A 12,967-nucleotide genomic window follows, 5' to 3' on the forward strand; every position below is an offset into this window, starting at 1 on the left:
CTTTTCACTTTCATGCACTGGAGAAGGAAATGGCAACCCACTCCAGTGTTCTTGCCTGGTGAATCCCAGGGAGCCTGGTGGGCTGCCATCTGTGGGGTCACACAGAGTCGGACACGACTGAAGTGACTTAGCAGCAGCAACATTTCTCAGGGGAACCCGCACCCCCTGCATGGCCAAGGCAACTGTTGCAGCTCCCTGAGGGCGGGAGAACTATTTCTTCTGGCTTACATTTTCCCTGAGGTTTTAACCCTTTGAAAGTACAGCTTAAAGTGGGAAGGATTCATATTGAGAGTCCTATGCTGGATGGGCTTGGCGTATGATTAGCCACTTGGCAACATGGTGCCCAGGGATTGAAAAGTCAAGATCTTAGGGTGTCCCATGGATGGAGGAGCCTGGTGGGCTGCAGTCCATCGGGTCGCTATGAGTCGGACACGACTGAGTGACTTCACTTTCACTTTTCACTTTCATGCATTGGAGAAGGAAATGGAAACCCACTCCAATGTTCTTGCCTGGAGAATCCCAGGGACGGGGGAGCCTGGTGGGCTGCCGTCTGTGGGGTCGCAGAGTCAGACACGACTGACGTGACTTAGCAGCAGCAGCAGCAGGGCAAATGTGACTTTGATGCTTCTTTTACTACCTGTTTTGTGTTCCTTATTTCCATTAGGTTTTGCCATGACAAATCCCTACTATTTTGACAGCTTTTCAATGCTTTTAATATCTTTTTAAAAAAACATTTTGTCCTGTCTTTATAGTTGTTTTCTAAGGGAATGTTGGTACAAACATCCCAACCTGCTATATTTCCAGAGATATTTAAAGATCTTTTAAGCCCTTGGCAAATAATTATTGAATGTATGACAGAATTATTTGTTTTAATATTGTAGCTTCAATGATAACAGTGTGCCAGGTAGTGAGATTATTGTTGTTAAGTATTACAGGTATTCTGGAGTCTGCATTTAAATTTATTGGGTGAGGTAGGAGTGTTGTTTTTAAGGAGTTGTGGCTTTTACTCATAGATTTAAAAAAAAAAATTCTTTTTTCCAGATCACTTTGATTAGTCTGTTTTACTTATATTTTCTAAAGTAAAAATGTTAGTTTTCCCTGATAAAGGGATACATGCTGATTATGAAAGTCCAATAATTCAGAAGTGGTAAAATATACAGTCCTTTCCACAAGAGCTATTATCAAAGAGTTTAGTGGGCATATATGTATACATGTATGTTCATATAGCAGATTTCCTCATTTCCATTGTATAAATTTATTTAGACAATAGACTGACTTAAATATTTTGTATTCTCTAAGTAATGCTGTAATGAATATCCTTGTGTATACATCTGTGCTTATGCATTTGTTTCCTTTGGATAAATTTCCAAAGGTTAGTTCCCAAGTCAAAGAATATGCACACTTTAAAATGTCATCACATGAATGGATAAAGAAGATGTGGTGTCCAGTACACACATATACCCACACACTGGAATATTACTCAGCCGTTAAAAAGAACGAAACAGTGCCATTTGCAGCAACACGAATGGACTAGAGATTATCGTATTAAATGAAGCAAGCCAGACAGAGAAAGGCAGATATCATATAATATCACTTATATTGGAATCTTTAAAAATGATACAAATAAACTTATTTATAAAATAGAAATAGACCCACAGACATAGAAAACAAACTTATGGTTATAAAGGGGAAAGGGTAGATGTATAAATTAGGAATTTGGAATTAACATATTAATATACACACTGCTATATATAAAATAATAACCAACAAGGACTTACTGTATAGAACAGGCAACTGTGTTCATATTTTATAATAACTTATAAGGGAAAAGAATCTGAGAAAGAAAATATGTGTTCAGTTACGTATATATAACTGAATCACTTTTCTGTATACCTGAAACTAACATAGCATTATAAATCAACTATGCATCAATTTAAAATAAATAAAATGAAATATCATCACATAATTGCTAGCAGGTCATCAGCAGTTTGAGAGTCCCAATTTCTTCCTATCCTTCTAATACTGAATTTTACATTATAGTCTTTGCTAGTGAGAAAAATACCTTGTTTTATGTTGCATTTCTTCATCAGTGATATTACATATCTTTTCATATGTTTAGTGGCCTTTTGGATTTCTCTTTTAATGCTTATTCAGTTCCTTTGCCTATTTATTCGAGCATTTGCTTTGTCTTGCTGATGGGTAGGAACACATTATTTATTAAGATTGTTAGCTCATTGTCACTTATAGTGTGAATATTTTCTGCCTCTTTATAATTTGTTTTTTAACTTGTTTATGTCCACTTTCACCATTCAGAAGTCAAAAAATTAGAAGTGATCAGATTTATCAGTGTTTTTCTCTTCATGACTTATTACTAGTTTTGTCTTATTCTTAGATGTTCCTATATGGTTTGTGTTTTTAATGTCATGTTTAAAAAACCCTCACCACTAGAAAGTCATAATAGCATTTGTATATTTTCTTATAATTTTTATGTATACTATAAGGAAGTAATGTACTTTTCCTTTTTTCTAATATCTGTGTACATATCATATCATCTTTGTAATAAAATTCCCACTAATTAGAAATGCAGTATAATCACACATTACACATCCATTTTATATGGGTCTTTTTCTGATTTTTCCGTGCCACTGATTAGTCTGCTTGTTCCTTTACCAGGATTATGCTTATTTGGTTTATTGTTGCTTTGTTATTGCTATTTAGTCGTTAAGTCATGTCCAACTCTCTGCAACCCCATTGGACTGGAGCCCACCAGGCTCTCCTATGTCCATGGGAGTGTGTTGTCATTTCCTTCTCCAGGGGATCATCCCAAGCCAGGGTTGTCTCCTGCACTGGCAGGTGGATTCTTAAACACTGAGCTACCAGAGAGGCCAGTGTTGCTTTGCAGTAAGTTTTAATAGCTGGTCAGGTTTCCCTGGTACACTTTATCAAAAATTACATGGCTAATTTTGATGATTTTTCCAAGTGGACCTCAGAACTAAAATATGAAAATCCATAGAAACAGTCTCCCCAAAGAGCAGAGGAGAATCTAGATGATCAATCGCTATGCTACCACAACACCCTTTCTTGCAAAAATAGAAACAATAATACACAAAAAGCCCTGAGCACTGGCTTTTAGAGAAGTTTGACATATATAAAATGTGAACTCAGAAGCATAGTATTTTGCCATTTAACGTTGGTCGTCTTTTATATTTGTCAGTGAATTATAGTTTTTGTTTTACATGTAATCTGCATATTGTTTCCTTCTAAGTATTTTATAGATAATTTTGAATCTGATTTTTCTTCTGATGCTACTTGTTCTGATTATAATCAAGTTGTTGATATATGGGGAAGTTATTGATTTTTGTGTATTTATTTTCTATTTGGCCATCTTACTGAACTCTTATTTGTTGTTTTTCAGTTGATTTGTTTGGTTTCCTTTGTGAATAGTTATATCATCCAAAATTGACACTTTCTAATGTTTGATATTTTCCAGTGTTTATACCTCATATTGTTTTCCTTATCACTTTGGCTAAAAATTCTATGATAATGTTGAATGACTGTGATATTAATGTGTTAACCCCTGTCTAGTTCCTAATTTTAATGAAGGTATCTCAAGTATAGCACCATTAATTATAGTTATGTTTATTTCTGAAAAAATACTCTGTTGAATTATAAATGGATACTTACAGGTTTTTTTTTTTAAGTATTGCCCAACAATGTGCAAATCTTTTTGCATCTAAAGGAAAGAATCTTGATTCTCTGCCCTCCCACACCAACATTAATGTAGTGAATTACATTAGTAGATGGAATAATGAACTATCCTTACATTTCTAGAATAAGCCATACATAATTGTGGTATATTATTCTTTTGTTTGTATTTATTTTATATTTTGCATATGGGTATAATATGATAATAGAATAGAATAGAGAGTGAAGTAAGTAGGGGCCAATGCCTTAATCTTTATTAACCTAGAGGTTAGAAATAGCATTTCCTTGTAGAATTGAGGGTATAATGAAGTTGTTTGTTGAACTCTACAAAGTAACCTGCAAATTCAGAGTTCTGTAAATATAGAACCATTAAAATGTACTAAGATAGGTCATAATCCAGTGATAATGTTACTGTACTCTCCATATTTGTTTTCAGAGGGTTTTTTTTTTTTAAAGTCCTTCTTGTATCTGATAACTGTGTTTTAATCTGTTGCATGTTTTGGCAATATCAGATGTTTTCTTTGTCATGTAATTTGTGTGTTTTCTTTCATGTTTTCCAGCGGCGAGTAGAACAGCCTCTCTATGGTTTAGATGGCAGCGCTACAAAGGAGGTGTCAGAGGAGCAGTCTGCCCTGCCAACGCTTATGTCAGTGATGCTGGCAAAACCTCGGCTCGACACAGAGCAGCTGGCACAGAGGGGAGCTGGCCTCTGCTTCACTTTTGTCTCAGTGAGTACTGAGGCTGCGTTTATGCACATCCTTGTTTTCCTGGAGCCGAGATGGAGTTTGAGTAAGGATTTTGGTAGAGAGATGATGATTTCTAACTCTGTGTTACCTCTAAAGGTGTGTGCTTGTGCTCAGCCCCGCTTGGCTCAAGGCACTGCGAGAGACTGCTTTATCAAAGTCTGAGTTTCCTGTGGGATGGAAAACACAACCTTAGGTTGACAAAGAACAGAAAATACAGATTAAATTCCATTACAATTAAAAATAAAATCTCCAGACTCCAACCATCACTTGTTTGAAGTTAATAGTCAAGTTAATAAAATATTAGTATGGGGATAGGCATGCTTATTAGTCATTTTCCCCTCTATGGTATCTGGACAGCCTGCATGCTTGCTTTCTCTCATTTCTTCAGAGTATTAGCACAGTTGCTTTTCCAAGACTATTTGGCTACCTGTTTGTTCCTTTCACCTTACTTCTTTCTTCTTCCTTGAAGAACAGGAATTTGATTATTATAAATGTTTGACCCCATTTTTTTATTTGCCAAATTATAATGCAGTTTGACTTAAAAGTTGTTGCTTTTCTTGGTTTCTTTACCCTGCCAAGTACCTGTTTGTTTTCAGTGACACAGTAAAGCAACAGAAAGCCCCATCGCCCTGTCCCTCCATTTTTAGGGGCCTCCTTCAGAGCTGACATTACCATTGATCAACGTTTCTTTCTCTCTTTCTGGTTCATTTTCTCCAGTAATCTGTTTCCTCCTTATTTGCTCCATGGTTTCTGAGCAAATAAATCTCTATAACCTCTGGGATTAACCCACATATGATTGTATTAAAAAAGGCCATGAAATGGTGGGTGTCTTAAGGAAAGGAGATAAAAATAATAAAATAATTAGATAGGGATCATTGTGTATTATTTGAATCACTTCTGCCCTTCCTTCCTTCTCCCATTCTTTCCTTCCTCAGCTTAAAACAGTACCCATGTATTACCTCAGAGTTCTTTAAGTTTGGGGGTAATTTATTGCTGAGCAGTAGAGAACTAATACATGTGGCTTTATCTTTAATGCTTCCTTTTTTCCTCATATTCTACATCTAATCTATCAGAAAACATACTTATATCTAGAATCTGACCATCTCTCACCGTCTCCACTCCCACCATAATGGCCCAACATCTCTCTGCTTTGGAATACTTTCTTATAGAGGAGTAATATGGTAATCACATCTGAAGAAGGAACATGGAAATAGTATAAAAACCAAAGTTCTAGAAGCTTTGGTATAGTTCTGTTTCTCTTTGCTTCTCTGCAGTTCCAACTGGAGTATAAACTTAGATAAAAAAGGAGAAAAGCAAAAAAGTTAGCAAATATATAACAAATGTTGGTTAATAGAGACAAGCAGTTTCCTTTAAAAAAAATAAAAGGCAAAGGCTATGAACAAGTAGTTTTAATGGGAAAAAAAGGACAAATGTCTAACAATGTGAAAACTGGTTAACTTCAGCCATAGAGAAATGCAAAATAAAATAACTTATCAAATTGACAAGGACTAGTAAATCTGGTGATTCTTGGGGCAGGTAGTGGCTTAGATACACATACAGTGCTATGTGTATGTATAAATTGGTACAGTCATTTGGACAGGTTGGCAGTGTATCTCAGTGTTAAGTTTACATATCCTTGGGTCCCAAAATTCCATTCCCATGAACTACACAAAGATGTTTATTGTATTGTTTATAAATTGCAAAAATTTGAAAGCAGTGTCCTTCCACAGTGTTTCAGAGGAACTTCTAACAAGAATACCTATTATCTCCACGTTGCTAAGTCCGGCAATCAGTTCTCAGAACTTATTCAATATAATTCATTAGCTGCAGTTGATCAGTCCCTTCTTCTTTAAGCACATGGTCTTTTCTTTGCTTCTGACTTTTTGATGCTTCTTCATTTCCTGGATCTCCAAATGTTGGAGTGCCCCAGGGCTCAGTCTTCAGTCCTCTTATATACATACCATCTTTCAGTAAGGAGAATCTCATTTAGTTTCTTACTTTCAGTTATCACCTATACTCAGAAGACTTCCAAATTTACATCTCCAGCCCAGAGCCCTTCCCTGAATTCCAGATCTATGTAGTCAGTTGTCTGTGTCTAATAGGCATATCAAATTTAACACGACCAAAGCTGAATTCTTCACTTTGTTGCCCCATTCCAAACCCCATTTCTTCCACATCTCAGTAATTTTCAGCTCTCGGCTTACAATTGTTCAAAAATCCTGGAGTCATTCTAGTCTTATCTCTTTATTTTATATCCTAATTCTGAATCCATCAGCAAGTCTACTGATTTTACCTTCAAAATATATTCAGAATCCTGCCACTTCTCCTGCCCTTAACGATGACCACTCAAATCTCGTCTCCCACTGAGATCATGGTGGTAGCCTCCTAACTGAACTGTCAGCTTCTGCCTTTGTTCTCAGCAGATCAGAGTGATCCCATTGGAGCTTAAGTCCAGGCATGCCACTCCCCTGCTCACAAGTGTTCATAATGGCACATAATGCCTTGCATGGCCTGTTTCCCACCACTTTGACATCTGTTACTACTGCCTCCCTCCCTCACCAAGTTCCATCCTCACTGGCTGCCTTTCTTCTTCAAATACTACCTGGTGTCTCTCACCTCAGGGCCTTTATATTAACATTCTTCCTCTAGATATCACCTTGCCTTGTCCCCTTGGTTCTCTCTAGTCTCTGCTTAAGTCTACAGCCTATTAGAAAGGCTGTATTGTATAAGATAGCACTCCTTCCTGCTCCCCCCAAACATTATGTAGCTGCTGTGCCCTAATTTTTCTTCTTAGCCTTATCACTAGCTTACCTGTTATAATTTACTTGTCTCACTCTGCACCCCCATCCTAACTCCCTTCCACTGCAATGTAAGCTGCATCAGGTCAAGGACTTCACTTTGTTCACTTCTGCACCGCCAACACTGGAACAGGATCTGCTCTCATATACAGGCAGTTTAATTATATGTTGTATGAATTAATGAAGGCATCTTTCATATAGGGACTAGTTAGATAAAATATAGTATGTATATACAATGGGATGCTCTACAGTTGACCAATGAAGTGAGATAGACTTTTATGTAGTTTGTAGACTTTTTTTGGCCATGGGATCCCTTGCATTTCCATATGAATTTTAGGATCAGCTTTTCAATTTCTGTAAACCAGACCAGATGGAATTTGTAGCAATTGTGCTGACTCTGCAGATTAATTTAGGGTAGTATTGCCCTCATAAAAAAAAAGTAGGTATATGTATTGGCAATGAAAGACCTATAGATCAATACTGATAAGTAAAAATAGGTGGCAGAATATTATGAGTCTGATCCTTTGAATGTTTGATCCCATGGACGTCCATGGCATTCTCTAGGCCAGAATACTGGAGTGGGTAGTCTTTCCCTTCTCCAGGGGTTCTTCCCAACCTAGGGATCGAATCCAGGTCTCCCGCATTGCAGGCAGATTCTTTACCAGCTGAGCCACAAGAGAAGCCCGTTTAAAATCATATTGGTACATAATTTTATGAATTTCAACATAAGAAATTTGATTTTCAACATTATAAACATATAGTTTTCTAAATTGTAAAAGTAGTATATGTGCATGATCTATGAATAATTGAAGTGATATAGAAGAGTAAAATTCTTTCCTTTGTATTCATGAGATAATCACTGTTAAGAGTTTGTTTTAGATTTTGTACTGAATACCATTTTAACTTCAAATTATCTTTTATGTAATCAACATTCCCCATTGAGAGATGTTTAACATACCCAGCTTCCTTTTTCATCTTTCAGCTTTTTAGTTATTATTACATTGTGATATTTAGTTTGTTATTTTAACTATAATTGAATTGTTTCTGCTTTATAAATTATTCTAAAAATTGACAACATTTAAGGAGTATTTACAATATTATGGTTGTTTCATTATTGTGCACCGTAAAACCGCGTGATTTTATTGGATTCACTGAGAAGAAAACAGTCCTAGTCACTGAATTCGTTTAGATTGAATGAGGCAGTTATAGTTGTCAAGGTCTAAAAGGTTTTTTTTAATATATATATGAGGTCTGTTACTTCCTCAAAAGCTACATCTTTTAACATTATATAAGATGTTCTTAAATGCTTTAATTTTTAAAAATGTAGTTTGCAGATTTTTTTTTGGCTGTGGGATCCCTTGTATTTCCATATGAATTTTAGGATCAGCTTTTCAGTTTCTGTAAACAGACCAGATGAAATTTATAGCAGTTGTGCTGACTCTGCAGACTAATTTGGGGGTATTGACTTCATAAAAATATTGTTTTCCAGTCCATGAATATGAGATATCTTTCCATTTATTTAGGTATCTTTAATTTCTTTTTATTAGTAATAAAATTTGGAATTTTTGGTGTATAGATTTTGCCCTTGTTTTGTTCAAATTATTTCTAAGAGTTTATTCTTTTTCATGTTATTGCAAATGTTTTTCAGAGATGGCCTTTTTTGGTGTTGAAAAAGTTCCCTTCTGAGTTCATTGAGTTCATCATGAAAGGGTATTCGATGCTTTCTCTGTATCTGTTGAGATGATCGTATGGTATCTTTTTATTCTTGAGGTCTGTCCACTATTTGTCTTGTCCTTGTCATGTCATAGCCTTTTTTTAGTCTTAAAAAACCTTTTACCTCAGAGAAGCTTTATTTTACTATTCTTAGATTTTTCTTTCCCTCTGCTCTTTTCCTCCTAAAAGCCTGTTAGATAGTTTTGAAGCCTCTTCCTGTTCTTGTTTCTTAACTTTTCTTTCATGCTACTTGACTTTGTTTCTTCCTCTGGGAGATTTTCTTGACATTGTCTTTCAGATTTTCTGTGTTCGGTTCTATGCATTTTGTTACTTAGTTCATCTATTCACTTTTTAGAATATTGATACTCTTATCTTGTCACATTTATTTTTCAAGTTCTTTACTGTAGTATCCTTTTAACCCTCTCTGAACATATTTTATTTTTAAAGTTGTTTTTATTGAATTCTCTGTTTTCTCTTGGATCAGGTTTTGTTTTTTCATGTTGGATCTCCACTTTGTGCTGTTGGTTTTCTTGAAAAATGTATCTTGCTTTAGTTGAATGCAGTACTATTAGAGTGATTTAGCATAGGTTATTGGCATGGATTTTTCTCTGCAGTGGCATTGTACCGCTTCCCAAATAGCCCTCCATTGGGGGGTGTGTGTGTGTGTTATCCCTGTGTAAGCATCTGGTCAGCTTTCAGCAGAAAAACCAGCTCCTTTACAAACATGGAAATAAGGAGGGCGTTGTTTTGCTAGGTAACTCTTTAACTCTTAGCGGTGTATTCCACGTATCCCTCCATTCTGTCAGTTGTAGCGGGCAGGGATACTGTGCTTTCTTTGCTATTTTCCTTAGGACACAATATTCATAGCAGAAGCCCCTCCCCCTGGACTCACTCATTTTTTCATTTTAAATATTTACATGTTTGTTTTTTTAATTTAAGAGACCAATTCTTGTGCTTTACCCTTGGTTCAGAAGCAGTAGTATCCATGGCTCTCACTATGCAAGGGAGAGATCAAGAGGGGACCTTGTTGGACTATACAGGTTTTAAATGTCTGATAATTGTTCCATGGGTCAGTCCTGGTAAAGGTAAATCTCAGTGTGGGGCTTTGGAGGAGTTCCCTTGAAAAGAACCAGCCTGTTTTACTGCTGGTGTTTCCAGCTGTGAATTTATTTTACTTTCTCTATCAGTCTGATCCCAAATGCTTTTGAATGTTTCTTAAAATTTAAAGTTTTTAAAAATTTCTGATTCTTAATTCTCCTTTGTTTCTTAATGCTATTAGGGTTTCATTTAGAAAGAAAACCTTCCAAGTATCAGTAGGACTTTGGGAAATCTAGCCTGTAATTATGAATTAGAAGCCAATACTACTTCTGTAATTGGAATGAAGAACACGGAAGTCTGGGAAGGATGTTTTGCCGAGTAAGGGTTGGACTAAATTTACAACTACAATGGTCTGCTTAGCAAGGCCATCAGCTTCTCATTTCTTGAGAACATGATCCTGTAACTGTGGACTCAGGAGACTAAGCTCTCTTTGTTCCAGTGTTGCATTTCTAGTGTTTAACACAGGACCAGGCACAGAGGTTCATAATTAATACCGAATGAATGATAAGAATTTTCATGGAGTATTTTCATGGATTCACTTGTCACAGTAGGTCCTTATATTTTTGTAGTTCTCCTATCTTTTGTAAGTATTGTTTTCATTTTCATAAGGATTTGCTACCTCCTTACTTCTGTCCCACTGACTTAGTTAACTTTCTGCAGTTTTACTTATCACGGGCTATTTATATGTACATTTTTACAGAGAGCTTTAATTTGGAAACGTCTCCTTGAATGACATTCTAGTACCCTTTGTTTGCTGAAAGAAAACGTAGAAATGAGCACATGTTAAAAAAGGAAAAAGCATTAAAAAAAATAAAAAACCCATATACCAAAATCTAGAAGTTCATAGAAAGAGCCTTTTAGCCTGTCATGTGATTCTTGTTGGTGTTTATTATAAAAGCAGCTCAGTAATGTTTATTTAGAGATAGATTTTAAAAGGATAGGATTTTAAAAGCAATCTAATGATAACTGAAAGAGATAATGGTTATATCATAGTGCAGTATAGTATGTGAGTTTTACAATCATAACCCTTCATCAATAAGACGAGGTTAGGTTTGCCACATTGTAGGAAGAATAGGGAACATTATCAATTATTTAGACTCTCCTAAACCTGGCTCTAATCACTGCTCTGACATACAGGCTGTGTACATTGTTTTATCTCTTTGAGACTGACTCCTCATTTTTCACTTTTTGATCCCCACAACAGTTCTCTCTCTTCCACTTGGGTTCTTGTATGGAATGTGAGAACCTGGAATGACCCTATGGTCTCTTCTCTTTGACTGCTTATTTCCTTCAAATTTTAACTCTGATATTATTTTATCAAGGAATTCACCCTCAATTCATTAAGTTAGGTTAGGTACCTTGTTGTGTATGCTTATAGCACATATCCTTAATTGCAGTTTTGTATTTATTTATATGATTGTTTAACAGTTTCTATCAACAAGTATTTATCCAGTGTTTTATACATCTTCTCTTGGTTTATGAGTTTTATAAGGCAGAGTGATGACTGGGCCTTTAGGTTTTGTTTCTGTTTTTCTTGGCCATTGCGTCCCGAGCATCTAACATGATACTTAGATGGGGATGTTTCAGTGAGTACTTGATGAGTGAATAAATAAAAACGGAGATGATATTATCGCCTACCTTACAAGACTGTGTGAGCCTTCAGTTAAGTTGTGTGTATGAAGTGCTTAGCTTGCTTGTGGCCTGTTCACAGCAGTACCCATAATGGCCGATGTGAGAGTCAGTGTACTGTGCTCATAGAGATTGGTTACTGTGGATGCAGATAGCCCTCAATTCTTATTCCCACTGACTAGCTCTGTGACCCCATGTAGGTACTTAATATCTCGGATTTGCATTTTCTTTATCTATAAATGGAAATAGCAGCACCTCCTTATAGGGTTTTGTAAAGTAATCCAAGTCTATGCCCTGACCAGTAATGCTGAAGAAGCTGAAGTTGAATGGTTCTATGAAGACCTACAAGACCTTTTAGAACTAACACCCAAAAAAGATGTCCTTTTCATTATAGGAGACTGGAATGCAAAAGTAGGAAGTTAAGAAACACCTGGAGTAATAGGCAAATTTGACCTTGGACTACAGAACGAAGCAGGGCAAAGGCTAATAGAGTTTTGCCAAGAGAACGCACTGGTCATAGCAAACACCTTCTTCCAACAATACAAGAGAAGACTCTACACATGGACACCACCAGGTGGTCAATACTGAAATCAGATTGATTATATTCTTTGCAGCCGAAGATGGAGAAACTCTATACAGTCAGCAAAAACAAGACCAGGAGCTGACTGTGGCTTAGATCATGAACTCCTTTTTGCCAAATTCAGACTTAAATTGAAGAAAGTAGGGAAAACCACTAGACCATTCAGTTATGACCTAAATCAAATCCCTTACAATTATACGGTAGAAGTGAGAAATAGATTTAAGGGACTAGACAGAGTGCCTGAAGAACTATGGACATTGTTCATATGGACAGTGTTCATGACCTTATACAGGAGGCAGAGATCAAGACCATCCCCAAGAAAAAGAAATGCAAAAAGCAAAATGGCTGTATGAAGAGGGCTTACAGATAGCTGTGAAAAGAAGAGACGCAAAAAGCAAAGGAGAAAAGGATAGATATACCCATCTGAATGCAGAGTTCCAAAGAATAGCAAGGAGACATAAGAAAGCCTTCCTCAGCAATCAATGCAAAGAAACTGAGGAAAACAATAGAATGGGAGAGACTGGAGATCTCTTCAAGAAAACTAAAGATACCAAGGGAACATTTCATGCAAAGATGGGCTCAATAAAGGACAGAAATGATATGGACCTAACAGAGGCAGAAGCTATTAAGAAGAGGTGGCAAGAATACACAGAACTGTACAAAAAAGAGCTTCACAACCCAGATAATCATAATGGTGT

General features: G+C 36.3%; 1 protein-coding gene across 10 annotated transcripts in view; it reads left to right on the plus strand.

Annotated features, from left to right (window-relative positions):
- Window positions 1-12,967, plus strand: part of TLK2 (tousled like kinase 2) — a 122,287-nt gene that overhangs the window by 52,142 nt on the left and 57,178 nt on the right. For all 10 annotated transcript variants that reach the window (XM_019981824.2, XM_019981825.2, XM_070773721.1 and 7 more), the window contains one exon: window positions 4,266-4,433. In XM_019981824.2, coding sequence (XP_019837383.1) covers window positions 4,266-4,433 — 168 coding nt within the window. The remainder of the gene's footprint in view (window positions 1-4,265; window positions 4,434-12,967) is intronic.

Source organism: Bos indicus, chromosome 19 (genome assembly GCF_029378745.1).
Source record: "Bos indicus isolate NIAB-ARS_2022 breed Sahiwal x Tharparkar chromosome 19, NIAB-ARS_B.indTharparkar_mat_pri_1.0, whole genome shotgun sequence".
NCBI lineage: Eukaryota > Metazoa > Chordata > Mammalia > Artiodactyla > Bovidae > Bos > Bos indicus.